We start from the raw sequence: 17,036 nt of genomic DNA, 5'->3' as shown, positions 1-17,036 counted from the left end.
TCAAGGTGCCATTTTTATAATTAGACCCTAAAAAGTATACTATTTAGTTTTCATTATAATTGGCAATGTGTTATTAGTTAATTATTTAGTTGTAGTTAGAACACGGATATGATACGGAACCTCATTCTTTGATGAACTTAGTTACTTGGAGTATTTATTTGTAATCGTTGTAAGTTGCGCTTTCTGTCATGATGTAGAAGCAAAATAAAGGTTTACTGTAGTCAAATTGGACCATTTATACGTATTTGTTAAACGCATCACTCGGATCTTTAAAATCACAGCCTACGTGTACCTGCTCTTCGTGAGCCTCAAGCCAAGTTGCCACGTGCAATGGGATGGACAAATGACGATGAGAACTAGTTGATGATAATAGGAATGAACCCAGTTTTCCGACCTTTTATCGATTCTGAGATGATATCGCGACCCAGATTCAAGAAGCTCTGCGTAGTCAACATAGCTTTAGTTCCGACATTGTCTGCGAAGCTATGCAAACCGTCGAGTTGTACCCCCCTATATATAATATCTGATGCGCAATACGACGACGTACAACTTTATGTTCTTATCTCTAGGCTAGATTCGTTAGTAATTCCAAGACAGGTATTGTGTATCGTAAATCGCGCGTAGAGGACGCCTGCAATGAGTATACATATTGCGATCAAAGACTCTAGGCTCAAGATATGAAGTACCTATATGTCACAGGACAAACTCGACAAAATGAACCGAGAAATGAATCCTCTAGAAAATATCACTAGGTCGAATAAAAAACATAGGTGCTTTTATAGTATAACGCATATATGATTTTGAGAATATTACATATTTTCCTTGGATGTACGCCGTGTGATCCTACACGGAGGACTCTATATTTAGAGTCCTCCATAATTGAAACATTACAGGGGAGCTCCTTCAAAGCTATATCACTGCCGAAGTGTTTAGTCAAGCCAGCATAAACCTCTCGGACATTTTGGGGCACGTATCTGTGTAAAGAAAGTTTGACTAGATAGGTATATATATATATGTATAGGTAAGCCTGTTAGCTTCTGACCTGCTAGGTCGACAGGTAATGGGCTCTAAGCGCATTTCAGATAGTCGCAGCAATTCAACAACCTTAAGAAAAAAAAGAATCGTTCGCTACGGGCAGCCAAGGATGCAAATTGACCCATAACCAATACTCCGCAGCGGCTTCATCGACAACCGGAACCCCCAGCTAACCTGTAGGTTCCATTGGCCTATCCGGTTCTTACAAAATCATTTTATATGTCCTATAAAATATATATATATATATAGAAAAACAGTATTTTTTTTCTATAGGACATATATAGCAGATTTGTTTACATCAACATGATATATGACCTTTAACAGTACTCCTTGTGCAATTACAACTATTCGGGTGACCCTATAGTTCCTTTTCAATTGCATAGATATACACAGGGAATTTCCGTTGCGTTTTAATAGGACAATTACGGTTCCGCTGCTCAGATGCACGCTCCTATATTTCAAATAATGCAGTGTACAATTCACAAATAAATAAATATTTTCTGTGTTTCATAGCTAGCCAGTCTCGCTCGTAGTTAGTACGATAGTGTGAAACCGAATAAGCCACTACACTCATCTCTGTAGGCCGTCTCATGTAACTATGGAAACCGTGGACTCGGAGGTCGACGACCATAGCAGAGAGTGCCACTTCGTAGGCATAGCGGCGGGAAGATTTAGCGAAAGTTCTTTGTGCGATAGTGAGTTTTCCCACTCCTAAGTCCATAGAAGGTTCCGTTCTTAAATGGACAATCGTCCATCAACATCTTCGGCTCGTCGGCCTCCATCGGGAGTGCGTCTCTTTACAGGTAAGATTATCGAATTTTTCGACTGTTCCGTATACGTATGCAATAGTATTTCGGCGCAGATTCGTTGTTGCTTGGCAGTTGTTTGTTATGTACTTATTTATGGTGAAAGCTGTCAACGATTGTGTGCTTTGTACTTTATAGTGGCGCTAATCAAGTCATACATTGTATTGCGTAGTATAAGTGTTGTCCTTTTTTCTTTGGTAGCCACACATGCGTGAATGGCTGAGAACCACCATTTTGAGTTTATCCTTGAATGGAGATGAGGCGATTGACCATGTATCAGTTCTGTGATAGATTGGAGTTTCGATGCCGTTAAGTGACCATCCCGCTGGTCTAATACATGGTTGCCGTGTATTGTATTCTCTGGTCGATTTAATAGTACAATTTAATAACGACAGCCGAGCAAGCTGCTGTGAAATATGTTGTCTAAGTGCTATGTCGTTATCGTCGAATTTATGTACCTTCATTGTACAGTTGTTTCGCTTCTCATATATGCCATTACGTAGATGAAACTTATGCGTGTATGCTCTTCTCCTATAAATTGAGCGATAGCATTGTACGTACACGTACGTCTTTGTCGAATTACCTATATGATTTTTCACTATATACATCATCGCTGCTACAGGACGCGGCAGTTTGGCAAATGGCTCCGTTCCTGGTACAGCGAGCCGCTTGGTGTCTGCGAGCCAAAGGCCAGGCTCTCGCTCCACTCTCGTTCCGCCGCCTCCATCAGTCAGTATTGCCGATAGGCCAACTACCCAACATGGACTCTACGCACCGAAGACCGGTAGTTATCGATTAGGCAGACGTTCATTTGAATGTTGATCGTAATAATAAGAACGTACTCAGATGCTTGGCTCTCTAATCAGAGGAAGCCACAACGATTTCAGATTATGACTAAATTCCTGACACAGCGAATAACTGTCACCAATTTCTCACAACCATGCATGTAATTGTGCTTACACGAAACAGGTACCCGGTCGGGCACGCGGCGACAGATTCAGGATAAGTCCTACTTTATGGCCTTGATCCGTAACAAGATGTCTGAACTTTATGCAGAAATCACAAAGCTCCAGAAGGAGAACGACCGTATGCAGGAAGAACAAAGGCAAGCTGCCGTACCTCATTTGGGCATATGGAACTATGACAGTTCACTAGTAATTTATGATTAATCGTCAAATATGACTACGTTATGACTACGTTAGTAAAATATTAATTTGAAGAAACAAAATAATGCTCATTAACGTCACAGATGTACGCTAAATTTGTTTTACTGTAGGAATGTGATGGTTCTCCAAAAGAAAGCTGAATCCTTAGCAAGTGAGCTGAAACTTCTTCAGGGGGAGTTAGCAGATTACAATATCGTTATCGATAAAATGAACGTGAATGAGGGAGTCGACGATATTGAGCACGAGTGCAATGAGCTCAAGGTAAAAAAAAAATGAGCCAACTGTCAAAACTCTTCTTCACTGTCTTTAATTCAAAAGTGTTGATAATTTGCACAAAAAAAACGAGAAGGATAATAAGGACAAAAGTTGTTAAATCGTTTTAGGCCAGAACTGCTCCACTCAATGCCCTGGTCTTGTTTAAAAGATAAATTGCAATTTTATGTGTCACATCAATCAAGTATATTGGGAATTATTTTTGTAAAAAAGTTATGCGAATAAAAAAATAGGTAGAAAACTGTTCGAACGTGAGTGACGAACTCACATAAAAGTAAAGCATGAATATACCCACTCTAATTACAGTATTGGTAAGGTCATCACGATAGCATTCTACTGGAACCAGATAGTACTTACAGGTATAATAAATGTAAGTCAACAATACATTGTTGTACAAATATGCATATATCTTATGCAACACTTACAATTTGCATTCACGAAAACTATATTTAAGCCCACATGGATATATATTTTTCTAGAGGGGTTCGAGTACTGGAATTTATAGGCGACCAGTTACCGCCAAGGAAAAACTTACCTAACGTGAATCGAGTAGCAGGCTTGACCCTATCGGCTGAACATAATTCCGTCGTAACGAATACCCAATAATTCAGCCGGATTTCCCTTTTGTACATCAGTTCGTGCCAGCTCGGATTTTCTTTTGATGGCGGTACAAGCTGATGAGAGGGCGTGGCAAATGCCACCAGGCCGGCTGGCAAAGATTAAGCCCCTGTTAGTTACTTTCTAATCGTTATACTGGTATTGCATTTTGCGCCTATCATCGAAAAACCTTTTGAATAAAAAGAAAAAACAAGATGACGTCGTGGATTGATTGCATTAGCCAATCAAGCCTATATTTTTTTCTCTTCGAGGCAGAGACGCCAAATTTTATTGCCAATTTGGAGTGCGCTTATAATTGCCTTTGTCTTGAGGAATTGTGGGTTGACACCGACCATTTTGTTTTTGAAGGAACAGTCACGGACTTTAAGTAGTTCGTACGGTTTCCATAACAAAGAGTACCGTTACAGGAGCTTAACTTAATCAGTATTAAAAAATAGACAATTCATAGGCTTTCCATAAGCCGTAAGAAGTGTAATCGTTAAAGAAGGTACAGGTTGAATCACCTGAACATAGGAAGCATGGCTTCAATAAAGGGTAAGCTGGCTCAATAATACTTTAACAGTTAGTCCAACATTTTGAACCGAGACAACATTTCAGCTCCCCTTCTGCTCCATCGACCTGACCAATAGTCCACAATTTTCTCGACCTAGCGATGAGTTTATACAGGGCTTCATTAAGTAATAAAAATCTAGCTAATACGCTCTAATTTTTCTAAAATAAATTTTCATCAAGACTCAAAATGACCAGGAGGCTCGTTCTGTGGAGGCGCTCTTCGAACAACGTCAAGAAAACGAGGCAAAAATTCGTGACTTAGAGCGAGAGATACTCGATGTCAGGTGAACAAATTTATTCGCTTAAAGCTTTGAGACAATTATAAATTTGAACGTAAAAGATCGTGAACTTTTTACAGTTACAGTGTTTAATACCACGGTGCCCTATACAGCCAATAAATCAACATATTATCAATACCTATTCAGAAATATTGCAGATAATATGATCTCCCAGATGAAAGCTGATCAACGACAAAAGTATGTTGAATTAATGCGCCAGTCGAAACTGCTGGGTGGAGAGCTTGAAAAACTGCAGGAAGAAGCAGCTAGTATCGCAGCCAAACGCAAACAGCTTGAGGAAGAGGTCTCCTTATCACAGGTCATTAATAAACATCAGATTCTTATTTTCATTGGGATCCTGCAAACCGTTAGATATTAACGACTGCAGGCATTTTTTACATAACTGTAAATATATTTGTTTACGAGTTGAATGTTTTTACAGGAAAGAGGCTCAAAAACTTAATAGTCAATAGACTGGCTAAAGTAGCATGTACCTTCTTTGTTGTTCAAGCGTTTTGCCAAGTAGGCCATTTACTTATCAATTTAGATATGTACCAGAATTGAGGTTTTAGTATTTCGAAAACTATATTTAAATCAAGGCAATACATCATTTTGGGTGTTTTGAATATATTTTTTTAGATGAATAACGTTCGAAAATGCCCTTTTCGTGGCATAGTGGGCTCGATATAAAAAAAAAAACAGTCGTGATCAGATAATAATACCGATAAAAAGGTTATTTGAAAACAATTAAATGTACAGGTCAAGCTAGAGGCCGTGGCTCTCTATAGCAAGCTGCGAGAAGCCCGCGAAAAGAAGGAGGCTCTTCTTGAGGAAGAAGCTACAAAGGGGACACCAGTACAGGAAAGGGAGCGCCTCCTTAAGCAGGTCAAGCAGGACAATGTTCAACTGGCAGGTGAATATAAACATGTGCAGTTTCTGAGGCGGTAAGACAATACTATGGTATTTGGCTACTGAATGCGCAAATCCAGAGGTGGGCTACGCTCAATAGTTAGTGCTGACACACCTTGGTCCTTCAACAAAAATGTCAGCGTTAGTAAAAGCTATAGATTGCTCACTCTTTCCAAACTATTAGTACTCAGCCCCCCTACCCTAATAAGTCGTTCGAAGAATGCTAGGAAAAGAGCTATACCAGGACATGTCCTAGAAAGGACGGCAGAAGGCCGACTATGCAAAAAAACGTATGAACATTCGCACTTCCTTAATTCGCAAGCCATATCGAACCCTAAGTAATTTAAGAAGGACAACCAATTTAGATGTACGTGCAAAGCGTTGAGCCTGAACCGTCGTCTTACCAAACAGTCGAAAGCTAGAGGAAAATTGTCACGCTCAACGTTTTGCTTTTACTAAAACAGTCCTTGAGATAGAGCGATTAAATCCGATACATGATATTTCTTTCCCAAATAGATATATTACAGCTTTTTTTGAAAGTGTGTTTTTGTTTAGGATCAGCTGTGCGATTATAGCTATATGAGCTGATAATCACATAATGCTATTTGCTGTTGAAAATGTATAAGAATATGGGTCTTGTCACGATGAGATCTCGTACCTGCTATGTCCTCAGGACGCAAAGGAAATACGAATTGCCCACAAAGCCGAGGTTTATTGAGTTGTTAATGGTGTGACTTATATTTACGATAGGTATTGAAGCTAAGATCCAGGAGCTAACACAAAGTATTGGTCGCGCAAAGGAAGAAATATCTCAGCTTGAAAGCGAGCTCGATGATCAAAATTCAGAACGCAGCGCTAAATACCGCGAGCTGAAAAAGCGTGAGTTCAGATAGGCCTCAATGGTACGCCTTTTCTTCTACGCGTTATAAATATAGTGAGAAATGCATAGAAAGGTTACATTATCTATGACATCGAGATGGATCTCCCTGGCAAGCCTGTTAACATTACCCATACAGAGTGCATACACTTTAGCTATGACGATGGTCATGACTGTACTAAAACAAACGTTTAATAATAAGCGTCACGTTAGCAAAAAAAATTGCCAAACGACAACAATATTAAACAAATATTATTCATAATTAGGCGAGGAGACTATGGATGCTTTTTTGGATTCGTTCGAGCAGACAAAAGCTGCAGAACTTGAACGCCAGGATAAGATCAAAGAAAGCGTTCGTCGTCTCAGACAAGACACCGACCAAAAAACGTATCAAGCCAACAATTTGCCATCTCAAAATAAGCTGCAGGAGCTCCAGAACGACCTCAGGTACCTTGTATGAATCTAACGCATAGATTAAAGACCAAATTTCTAATTACACTTTATGTCTAACATATGGTCTTCACAATTTTGTGTAATAGAAGTGAGGATCGTAATTCAAAAATCATTGTTTAAACGAACACACGTTAACTACGGAATCGCTATGCCATCGTAACAATACAGTTGTCCACTTATATATATTAAGTGAAATATTCACTTGAGTATTTTATGTTTTTTTTTTTAGTTTCAAAGAGGGAGAGCTTGAGAAAAGTAAGTCAACGATGTCGGGTCTAGAAATCGAACAGCGTAAGCTTGCTTCGGATCTACAAAAGGTAGGAACTTAGGTCTTACAAGCAACGATAAGTTTATTCGTCTATAAAATAAGGTAAGTGATGAAATTCTGTCTGAAGTGAAGAGTAGGCACGGTAAAAGGCGCGAACCCCTTCCACGGCTCGTATTTTCAACTGGTCTGTATAGAGTGGCTATATATTGGTACCGGCTGTCTATTTAAACAGACTTTCTGAAACCATAAAAAGAATTACGTCAGACTAATACGAATCGCTATACGAGCCGGTTACTATAAGGATAAACTATGATGCATTTACTTACTCAAAAAGCATTTTTTTCTCAATTAGATTGAGCAACTGGATGTGAAGGTGCGTCAGGAGATGGAAACGATCAAAGCCCGTTTGACAACGATGAGAGAAGAGATGCTTATTTATGAAGACATCGACCGCCTCAAAGCACAGGCACAGGAAAAGAGAGAATCTCTTATTAAGGAACAAGAATCACTGCTCCTAAGGAAGGACACCACACGAAAGGTATATCTATATGACAGAGAAATCAGGTCTGGGTCTGTATGTTTGTATGTGTACCACGCGAGCCAATTTGTCCCAAGAAGTTTTGCTGGACGAGAAAGAGACGTGTTGACTTAGAGAAGTTACACTGATAACTGCAGGCTGTAGCTCACAGATCCACTTAATTGTCGTTGTTACGTAGGTTAAACAGCTAAACGAGTAAAGCGGGCACGGCGAGACGCGACATTCGTAACTTATTCCCTAATGAACACCCTTTTTATTGTTTGCAATGATAACGTTGAAAATACTCGCCATATATAAGCAAATCAAATTGATACTAGTGAACTTGGTAGACCCATAGACAATATACGCTTGCCGCTAAATGCAGGTGGTTGAGGAACAATCCCGTGAGGTCGACGCACTTAGGCGCGAACTGGAACAAGATGACACCTTTGGCAAGCTTGCAAACCTGGAAAGACGTTGGCAACATGTTGAGGCCAACAATCAACAGCTGCGCGAGGCCATCGCGTCCAAAGTGGCACAGCATTCGTGGCGACATCTGCAACAGAAGGTTCAATCCGAAGTAGCGGCGTACAACGAACTACTACAGGATAGCCTCGTCACGTCGGGCCCAACGATGTTGTAGATAGAGCATTTGCAGCAAAACTATTTAAAAAACGCTTATTTCATCCTCTCATTATCAATAGAAAGAAGCATTTGACGACGAAAGAAGCATAGAGCCACTGACTTCCGTAACTTTTGCACATTCATGTATCATTACAAATCCTTGACACAATCAAATTATTTCAAAATCAAACAATATTTCTTCGCATTAAACATCAAGTGGTTCTTGTAAACGTAGATGATCCACCGTCACGTATTTTTCACTAAGAGCACGTGCCACTACCACCTGATGCGTAGAAGTTCCGTTCCTTAATTGATTATCGATGCTATTGGCCTCTACAGCATGTGTACAACAATTATCTTCTATGGCTGATTCGTCGTTTATTCAAAGCGATCTTATTAATGCAGTAAATATCTAGATAAAGACAATAATTGAATAAATAGCCCAATTTATTAAGAAAAACAAACCAAACATTTTGTAGAGAAACGTACACAATTACCGAAAAACAAGACGAACATTCTTTTTTCCTCTATTTACAAAAACTGGACGGCGCTGACATCGTTGCAGCGGCATTGAAAGCGATGAGCAAAAAATGGATGAAGGAAGGCACTTCGGCGTCTTATGACTCTTGCAATGCGCTTCACTTAAGTAATCGCTTCTCTTTTTTTCTTGTATTTACTTATTTAACTATTTATTTTTCATATCATTTTGCTTCTGGGCCACTCCTACTCAGAGGGCCTTTCGTTTCACTTAAGGTTCATTTTGTCACCAAATGGCGATGGTGCCTGACGGTAGGTACAAATTCAACAGTGAGTTACCCATCCTTAATCATTTCCACTTGATGATAAATCAACATCTGACATCGCTACTTCCTATTTTCTATCTAAATGCATATCTCAATCGAGGTGTTCACGCGACCCAACAACGTTTCCCTGCTCCTTATAACGGCAAGAATAATATCGTTTTATCTAACACGCCATCACTTTTCGAATTAATTCTTCCTAAATCATCTTCATCGTGCATTCTTCAAATGATTTTTTATTTTCTATGATTATAATTAGCAATGTATAAATTACTACCGTTGTGCAGCTATTTGCTAGTGTATAATTTTTCATTGCATGGGCTTTATTGATGCATTAATAACACGCGAGAGATTAGTTATACCTTTGTTTTGTAGCTTATAAAAGGGCCGTTAAGTTTCGTATTGCACCCCTCAGATTAAGCAGTTTAGATCGAAACAATAACGGTGCTTAGAAACAAACGTATCCTAAACACACGAATATAAAGAAATACATGACAATGGTCCTTATAATTATTTTTTTCCTTACAAAGTCTAATGCCGTTAAACATAAATTCGTCTGTCAATTTCGAGCCACCTGCATTAAGCTACGTGAAGACAGCAGGCAAATGAAACCAGCTGGTTCGATCCAATGGCATTGATAATATCCAATGTCACAACAATATCTTTCTATTAACCACATTATGTTATTGTACAGCATCTATAATAAGGATAATGACAAGGACGATATTTCTAAAATAATTCCTAAATTGAATAATAAAAGGCAGTCATAAGTGTATCGCTCAAGAGACCCATCAAACTCACGCTACCTCTTTACAAGACGTTGGGCTCAGGATACTCAAAAATCTTGTTTGTTAGCAATCACACTCTTGTACGGTGCAGCTAGGACCAAGTTGCATCTCGCATTCAATTCGCTGCTTCTTCTGCTGCTGGCCTGTTTTTGACTAGATGATTGCGGCTGCTATAGTCGGCGCGCATCGATGAGCCTGTGATCCTCCGTAGTCACGCTTATGATCGGAAACGGTTATTCTTTCTTGTTGACTTTTCAGCATCGGCATCGTCTGTATTGTTACATAGTTAATAACGTAGGTAATAGGGCACGTGTAGTTCACATGGTAATTTTATCCCTGCACCATCATAACGACACCGCGTCTTTCAAGACGTCGCATTGTCTTCTGACGGGAAGAATGCAGCAGTTATGGCTGTGGGGATGTTTTCGATATGAAGGGCACAAGGAACCATTCGGGCAGTGCAGGTTTCTGTAGAAAGGTTTAATTTTCTTCACTATCTTCTTCTGCACTGACCCCACCGTGAAGATATTGCTGCACTTTGTGTTGGACCTTCTTGCAACCGGTGGACGAGTACAGCTGAAATTCCTGAGGGATGTATTCAAGTTCGTCGGCAATAGTATCAACCTGTTGGGAAGCGACAAATTAGGCAGGCAATCGATTCATTGCGTATGTTGGACTAAACATCTTAGCGCTGTGCCCATATCAACAGCATGTATGACTATTGTCCTTGTCCATAGAGACCAACAGGATATTAAAAATCATGCACAGCGCCTCTCACTAGTACCATACGTACCATCTTTTTGGTAGGCTCGACATTCTTCCGGTGAAAGTCGTCGCGAATGCACTGATTAATCTGCCTCTTCTCGAGAGGCAGGAACGGTACAAACACGTCGATGAGATTCTTATCCACAATATCCGCGCGGTACAGACCACCCTTCTCATTAAAGCTGCCAAGTCCAATCACGGATTCCATGTCCTATATACGAGTAATATTAATTGCTGATTGAATTTATTCTTATAAAAATTCGGAAAACGGGTTATGTATTGTTGATGTTATAATAAAAATCAGCCGTTTATGAAAGTGTTATTATTGCTTTGAACAATTCTAGCTTGCCTTAAGCGCAATCCTGTTGCGGTCGATGCCATCCTTCCAATACGTGAGCGCCTGCCTCGCAATAAGGTCACCAGCAGTGTTCGAGAGAAAGACGAAAATACACTTTCGATAGTCAACTCCATCGAGGGAAGTGTGAAAATCCAAGAAAGGCTTGATGATATCAATTAAACCAGCCGGCATCTTGTCGATCTCGTCGAAGATGAACATCGACTGAGGACATTTTTTCACTTGTTCAACAATTTCCTTTTGGAGCTTGCGCTGCAACCATTTCAGTTTGAGAATGACGTAAATTACACTTGTGTGATCAATAATGACTTCAAATAGAACTAACATTCAGAGCTAACACAGGAAGATCATCGTACCGTGATCGCGGCCAGGCTCATTTCTGAAACACTTTTCTATTATGTACCTTATATCGGCCAATTTCATCCTGGTGAGGGAAGTGCAGGGTTGATACGTAGAGCTTTACAAAGTCAGATCTGAGTCCTTTCTTATAGAGGTAGTTGGCAAGGATCATCGATGCGTAATTTTTTCCACCCCCGGTCCAGCCGTGGAAGGACATGACGAGAGCTTTTTTTGGGTTGGGGTTGCACAGGTGTTGTGCGACGGCACCGGGGACCGAGGCGTAAACGAGTGGTTGTCCATGGAGGCTCTGCTTCAGAACCTGCTCAAGATCTAGTCGATCACCGCAAAAACGATAACGCGTTATAAAACCAGTATTTGATTCAACGATATCGTTTTTAAGTAGCCAAGAAAAACTTTAGTTTTCCTTACTAACTAGCGACCCTCCAATACTTGTAAGGTAAATAAGTAAATTTTACGGCTTTATAAATGGTAATACCGCTACTGCTGCATGCTGTCTTTATAACTGTCGGTATCGGTCAAGTTAGTATTAATGACTCTTGCCTCGACAACAAATAATAGTATGACGTAAAATTTCGAATAGATCAGTTAGCCGTAAGGAAGCGAATAACGACTGCAGTGCCACCTAAAGGACGTGCTGGCAATGTCATATGTGCCTGGTGTCTTAAGAGCCTATTGTGCTTAAGTTGCCTTTATACATAAATATCATCGAAAAATACTCGAGGATAATATGCTTCTGTAACGACGAAATGAAAAGCATTTATTCCGGTATATAGATTACGATTATGGAAATCACGATTCAGGCGCATGACCGGATAGGACATTTGTTACGTAGTAAAAAAAATAATAATTTTTTCTACGGAGCCATGTTTTTCTGACCTGATCAGGAATCACACTACGGTACGGAATAACGTAAATAATCTCATGTAGCGGTAACGTATAATCAATTATGAATCAGCGCACAGAAAGATCGTGAATCGATAACCTTTTCCATTGTAGCTAACATAGCTAAGCAAATTAAGAAAATTCTAATCAAAACATGACTAAAATAAATGTTTGCAATAATATGTGGGTAATTTTTAAGATGTACAGACACTGAAAAACAGTAATGTAACTTACAGCCGTAATCATTATCCGTTGGAGGGTTCTCTAAACATGCAAAAAAAACACCGCAAACGTTAGTACCATGTCTGTAATGATTAATATAAAATATATACTGAAATGCATCAAGCGATTTCATTTCAATTTATCACACTTCACAAATCAGTGCTCCCAAATGACCTAAACGAGCGTCAGCGTCTGTTGCTTTCTCATCCCACATAACTCTATTTAGTATATAAAATATGTACAATAAACAATTGCAGCTGCACACCATTAGAGTTCCGATCAAGAACTCTACAAAGGCATAAAATCGTGAGCGTAGGCATTGATGTTGCTGATTTTCCTAGATGACTGAGGACCCTATACAACCTATTCGTTTGTTGGTGTTAAACGGGTAAAATGGGTCGCTGATTCTCATCATACCTAATTATTACATATTTATTAATAAATAACGCAACCTGAAATACCATGCAAGTAGGGTCGTCTTCGCATTAATGGCAGATATAAGCATCCTCATAAGAGAAAGGTCAATTATACTGGTATAATTGGTATGTTTTTTTTTATTTACGTCAGAGAATTATTTTAAAAATATCTATTTCGGCCCGATAGATGAAGCCCTATGAAAGAGGCACAGAACGAACAATACAATGTCATACACATAGTGAATATATGACACATACAACCGAGGCACCTTTGTCGCATATTACTATAGCAGAAGCGTCAAATCAAAGCTCTGGTGCCAAGGAGTCATATGCGCGTTGTACCCCGCCTGAACTGTGCGTTAAAGAGATGGCGGATGAAACAACCTCACTTAAGGCAGCTTCAAGTCCACCGCACGCTCTAACTAAGACAAGGCTTAAGCCGAGAACGTAGCCAAGCTCGCCAACTCACTCAGAGTTGAATGACTACACACTTCGCGTTGTTGTTCTATGCGTTTCGCGACAAGAGACACTTTCGTAGCCTTCCTGTCGTAAGAACGGCGCCGACAGGACTCGCAGCAGGTCATGCAGGCTGTAAGCCGAATAGCCTACGAGGAGGGTACTAGGTAAGTCCCGTGTCCAAGACTTTACAAACACCTAAGGCTCTGACCGGCCGGCCTTCTAGGTAGCAGCGGCAGCATTATTAGAATCACTGGTTTCGTCGATATTCTTAGCGCACTCGAGCGAGACTCGAGCCAGACCATACGAGAAGTCTCTGGGTCGCCCCTTTGAGTTGTCCGGTCAATAAGGGTTGGTGATAATACTTCTCACAGGAAGAAAACAGCAAAGTATTATAGCTTAAAGCAAGCATATTTTCGTATGCGTTCGAATGCATACAAATTCACACGCACTCATTCGTTCCTAGACATAATTAAACAAATTGATCTCCGTTCTACAGTAACTACGATGGTCGCTTACTTTAATGGAAGTCTGAAGGACGCCTCTTTCTGTTTATAGAAAAATAAAGCATAATTCTAATGCTAAAAACTATGTATAGTTATACTGCATACTAAGTGTCTTGTCTTCGCGCTGAAAGCGGAGAAGATTCCCAACACAGGAAGATAGCTCTGTTCTTTGTCATTCTTTTATGGTGACATTTACAGTTATAGACCATATCCATTTCGAAACGAGCGGCACACTGTACATGCTCATTTCGGCTCCGCTACGACAACGAAGTCATTATGCCGTGCCTATCATTCAAAGCTGTCATCTAATTGGATACTGAACTTCATTTTAATCATTCTATTTCCCGTCTAGCTGCGAACAGATATTAACCGCTTCCCGAATATGACAGAATTCAATATTTTTGAGGAACCATCCAGACCAGCACTCGATAAAAATCGCTCGGTAATAACATGTTAGATTTATCTTAAATATCCTTACATCTTCTAAGTATTACTAAGTGTTAACGTACCACTGCCTACTTTGGCACGCCGTAACGGGTTTTTCTGAAGCAATGTCCAGCTAAAAAATAAGAAGTATCCGCATTATTCTCGAACCTCTGCCTGGCTCTCCATGACAAGGGCATGATTGCTGAACCGACCAAACACAACTAGCCGAAGAAAACAATCAATTTTCCAAGGAATATATTCTTCCAGAGGCTCATCCAAGCGCCGAAACACATACACACACGAACACAAACAGGCAGCCAGTAGCATCATAATTATGGCAAAAAGAAGTCCTTATTTAAAAATCGCTTGCTTCAACGCAAACAATTGTAGTATTGGCATTCGTCGGTTCTAAGTAGAGTTACTCACTGTTCTTTACGTCCTTGTTTCCTTTAGCCGAGGGTGAACACTCTGCAAGCAGACATAGACAACGAACATAGAAATGGTTCTTAGAATGGTTCGAATTGTCTTTCAATAGAACAGCGTATATTGATTGTCGCACATCTACTCGTTAGCAATTTTGACCTGCAAGAAGCACAGCTTTGACGCTACCAATTACCTCTTCTTTTCTCCCTAATTCTACCATCAATTTGTTGCACTTACTAATCTTGCGAATCCATGGCTCTGAGCAACATTCCTCATATTTGCAACGCAACGAATTGTAGAACGCATATCCTGCTGAGACGGCTAATCCCACACCGCCGGCGGTGAGTGACAGTGGTTCGATTGCCTCCGACGGCATGGAAAGGGTAATCAAACCTCCCAACAACACGCACGCTCCCACCGCGCTCGCCCACAGACGCCGCATTGCAATAGGACCAGCGAATGACTACCACGATAACAACCGCTGCTTACAGCGACCACTATCACCACTGCACAGACCTGCCGCAGCCTAGAGTCCACCCGGACACTACCAGCACGACCCAGCGGCTGGTCCCAGTTGACGACGGGCCCACTACTCTGCCCGAACTACAGAACGGCCCGAATAATACACAACACCAAGACTTATACTGTCGCTGTCGCCAGCTATTCACTTAATGTCGGCCGCTAGCATCAAAGTTCAGAGTAACGTTACATCAGCAAGTGAACCCTGAGAAGTTGATGCCAGTAATAGCATCAACCTCGGAAAAAAACAGCGCGTCGTAAACTTAGAACAGAACAGGTCGCGAACGGATAACAAAATGTGTAAAATACGCCATCAGTCAGCTATGTTCACACTTTGCGTACCTTCACTGCATCTAGGCTCCATAGAGGGTCCCCTGGGCTAGAAAGAGTGGAAGATACTCTACTGCATATAGACCGAGCAAGTAGTGACTTGGTCTGCGAAAGGCACACAAGAAGGGATGCCATACAAATACGGTTGGGAATGAGAAGAGCGTGAAAGCCGTCGTTGCTAATTTTGTAATATCATTTCAGTGCTCTAGAGCCACTATCTAAACAAGGGTATGACGCCAAATATTGAAGTTCGCTAATAGAAATACTGAATTTTCATTTTCGCTGAATTCAGATTTAGTTTTGAGATTGCAGAAGACCATAGGGCACGCGGATTTAGGCCCGAAGAAGCGCAATGGACCCGGATGGAGAACAAATATCGAAACAAAGCAGAGGGCGGCCTCATTGTCAGTTTGTATTCAGCTGGGTCGTTATGGTCTCCGTAGTAGTTGCAATAGAAGAAGAATTACTTAATCAAATATAGACCCTCCCGATTTGAGAGTTCACATATCGTAACTTATCATGACAATGTCAAACCTTAATTATTAATAATGTTAGAGTTTATACACAACTCGAGTAACGCATATATAGTCATAGACTAAATACGTTTCATAAGTTGTAAAGTATGCAAATTCATAAGTTTACTAACCACTGCTGATCGCAATTCAAAAATTCAGGTAGCGACACATTAAGATCGTTCTTTTTTTCTCAATGATTGTGCTGAGCTGTATGCACTCAATCCTGTCGTCACCTGGCTCAGTTAGGTAAAAGTCAGACAAACCCAGCAAGACGTTTTGGATTTCATAAGGGTAATCTTTCGCAATACCCCCAGAACTTAGAATTTTGCCCTAATGATGAACATTTCGTTTGCCTATAACTAAAATACATCATGTGTATAAAACGCACTGAAATGTCAGAATCTTATTTAACTTTAAAATAATCAAATTATTTTCCGACTTCAAAATTAAATAACTGATTTTAGAAGGAAACACAATTTATTCTCTTTGAACTCTCTAAAAACCTGTACTATGTTACAAGCCAACTCATGATGTAGTTGACCGTAGTACGAATATCACATCAAGAACGACTTAGGTCATCATCCTTAATGAATTCAAGGGCGTGCTCTCATGGTCATGACCCTGCATGATTACCATCTGCACGCTTCCTCCCTCTAGATAGCACCTGACTTTGAGCCATTGTAGGTAACGTCTCTTCTCTGCATCTTCTCAAATCTCGACATTTAGCTATACCGTAGACCGTACACGCGTACCATACGATTAGTAATGTATTACAGTGGCACAATTTTATACATGAGCTTTATTATTTTGGTTAATGAAACTTTTCAAAGTCCATGTACATAATCACTCGCATCTGTTTACATGCTTCCTAGAAAAGAAAGATGCACCGAAACGGGC

The 17,036-nt window shown here is 40.3% G+C and overlaps 2 protein-coding genes across 3 annotated transcripts; one reads left to right on the top strand and one right to left on the bottom strand.

The window, feature by feature from the left end:
- The first annotated feature begins 1,608 nt into the window (after positions 1-1,608).
- Positions 1,609-10,066, top strand: LOC111255190 (intraflagellar transport protein 74 homolog). Its single transcript, XM_022816877.2, has 12 exons — positions 1,609-1,838; positions 2,464-2,625; positions 2,811-2,946; positions 3,118-3,268; positions 4,631-4,734; positions 4,876-5,047; positions 5,488-5,641; positions 6,388-6,516; positions 6,781-6,961; positions 7,197-7,284; positions 7,588-7,773; positions 8,138-10,066. The coding sequence occupies exons 1-12, from the start codon at positions 1,775-1,777 to the stop codon at positions 8,393-8,395; spliced, it is 1,785 nt and encodes a 594-aa protein (XP_022672612.1). The 5' UTR covers positions 1,609-1,774; the 3' UTR covers positions 8,396-10,066.
- On the bottom strand, positions 8,806-15,633 carry Torsin (torsin family member). Of its 2 annotated transcripts, XM_022816893.2 has the most exons (7): positions 15,013-15,633; positions 14,779-14,820; positions 12,561-12,590; positions 11,488-11,753; positions 11,079-11,336; positions 10,758-10,940; positions 8,806-10,588 (listed from the first exon to the last, which is right to left on the bottom strand). In XM_022816893.2, the coding sequence occupies exons 1-7, from the start codon at positions 15,215-15,217 to the stop codon at positions 10,445-10,447; spliced, it is 1,128 nt and encodes a 375-aa protein (XP_022672628.1). In that variant the 5' UTR covers positions 15,218-15,633; the 3' UTR covers positions 8,806-10,444. The 2 variants fall into 2 exon arrangements, with proteins under 2 accessions (XP_022672628.1, XP_022672637.1); XM_022816902.2 differs by lacking the exon at positions 12,561-12,590 and having other exon boundaries at positions 15,013-15,630.
- Between the last annotated feature and the right edge of the window lie 1,403 nt (positions 15,634-17,036).

Source organism: Varroa destructor, unplaced genomic scaffold (assembly GCF_002443255.2).
Source record: "Varroa destructor unplaced genomic scaffold, Vdes_3.0 BEIS01000001.1, whole genome shotgun sequence".
Classification (NCBI taxonomy): domain Eukaryota; kingdom Metazoa; phylum Arthropoda; class Arachnida; order Mesostigmata; family Varroidae; genus Varroa; species Varroa destructor.
The sequence above is the reverse complement of the archived record's forward strand: the minus strand, read 5'-3'. Positions and strand labels throughout refer to the sequence as shown.

Coding starts and splice junctions, on each gene's coding strand:
- LOC111255190 (XM_022816877.2), top strand. CDS start 1,775: ATGGACAATCGTCCATCAACATCTTCGGCTCGTCGGCCTCCATCGGGA. Junction 2,947..3,117: donor CGTATGCAGGAAGAACAAAG/GCAAGCTGCCGT, acceptor GTTTTACTGTAG/GAATGTGATGGTTCTCCAAA. Junction 3,269..4,630: donor ACGAGTGCAATGAGCTCAAG/GTAAAAAAAAAA, acceptor ATTTTCATCAAG/ACTCAAAATGACCAGGAGGC.
- Torsin (XM_022816893.2), bottom strand. CDS start 15,217: ATGCGGCGTCTGTGGGCGAGCGCGGTGGGAGCGTGCGTGTTGTTGGGA. Junction 14,821..15,012: donor GCCATGGATTCGCAAGATTA/GTAAGTGCAACA, acceptor GTCTGCTTGCAG/AGTGTTCACCCTCGGCTAAA. Junction 12,591..14,778: donor AAACAAGGACGTAAAGAACA/GTGAGTAACTCT, acceptor TTGCATGTTTAG/AGAACCCTCCAACGGATAAT.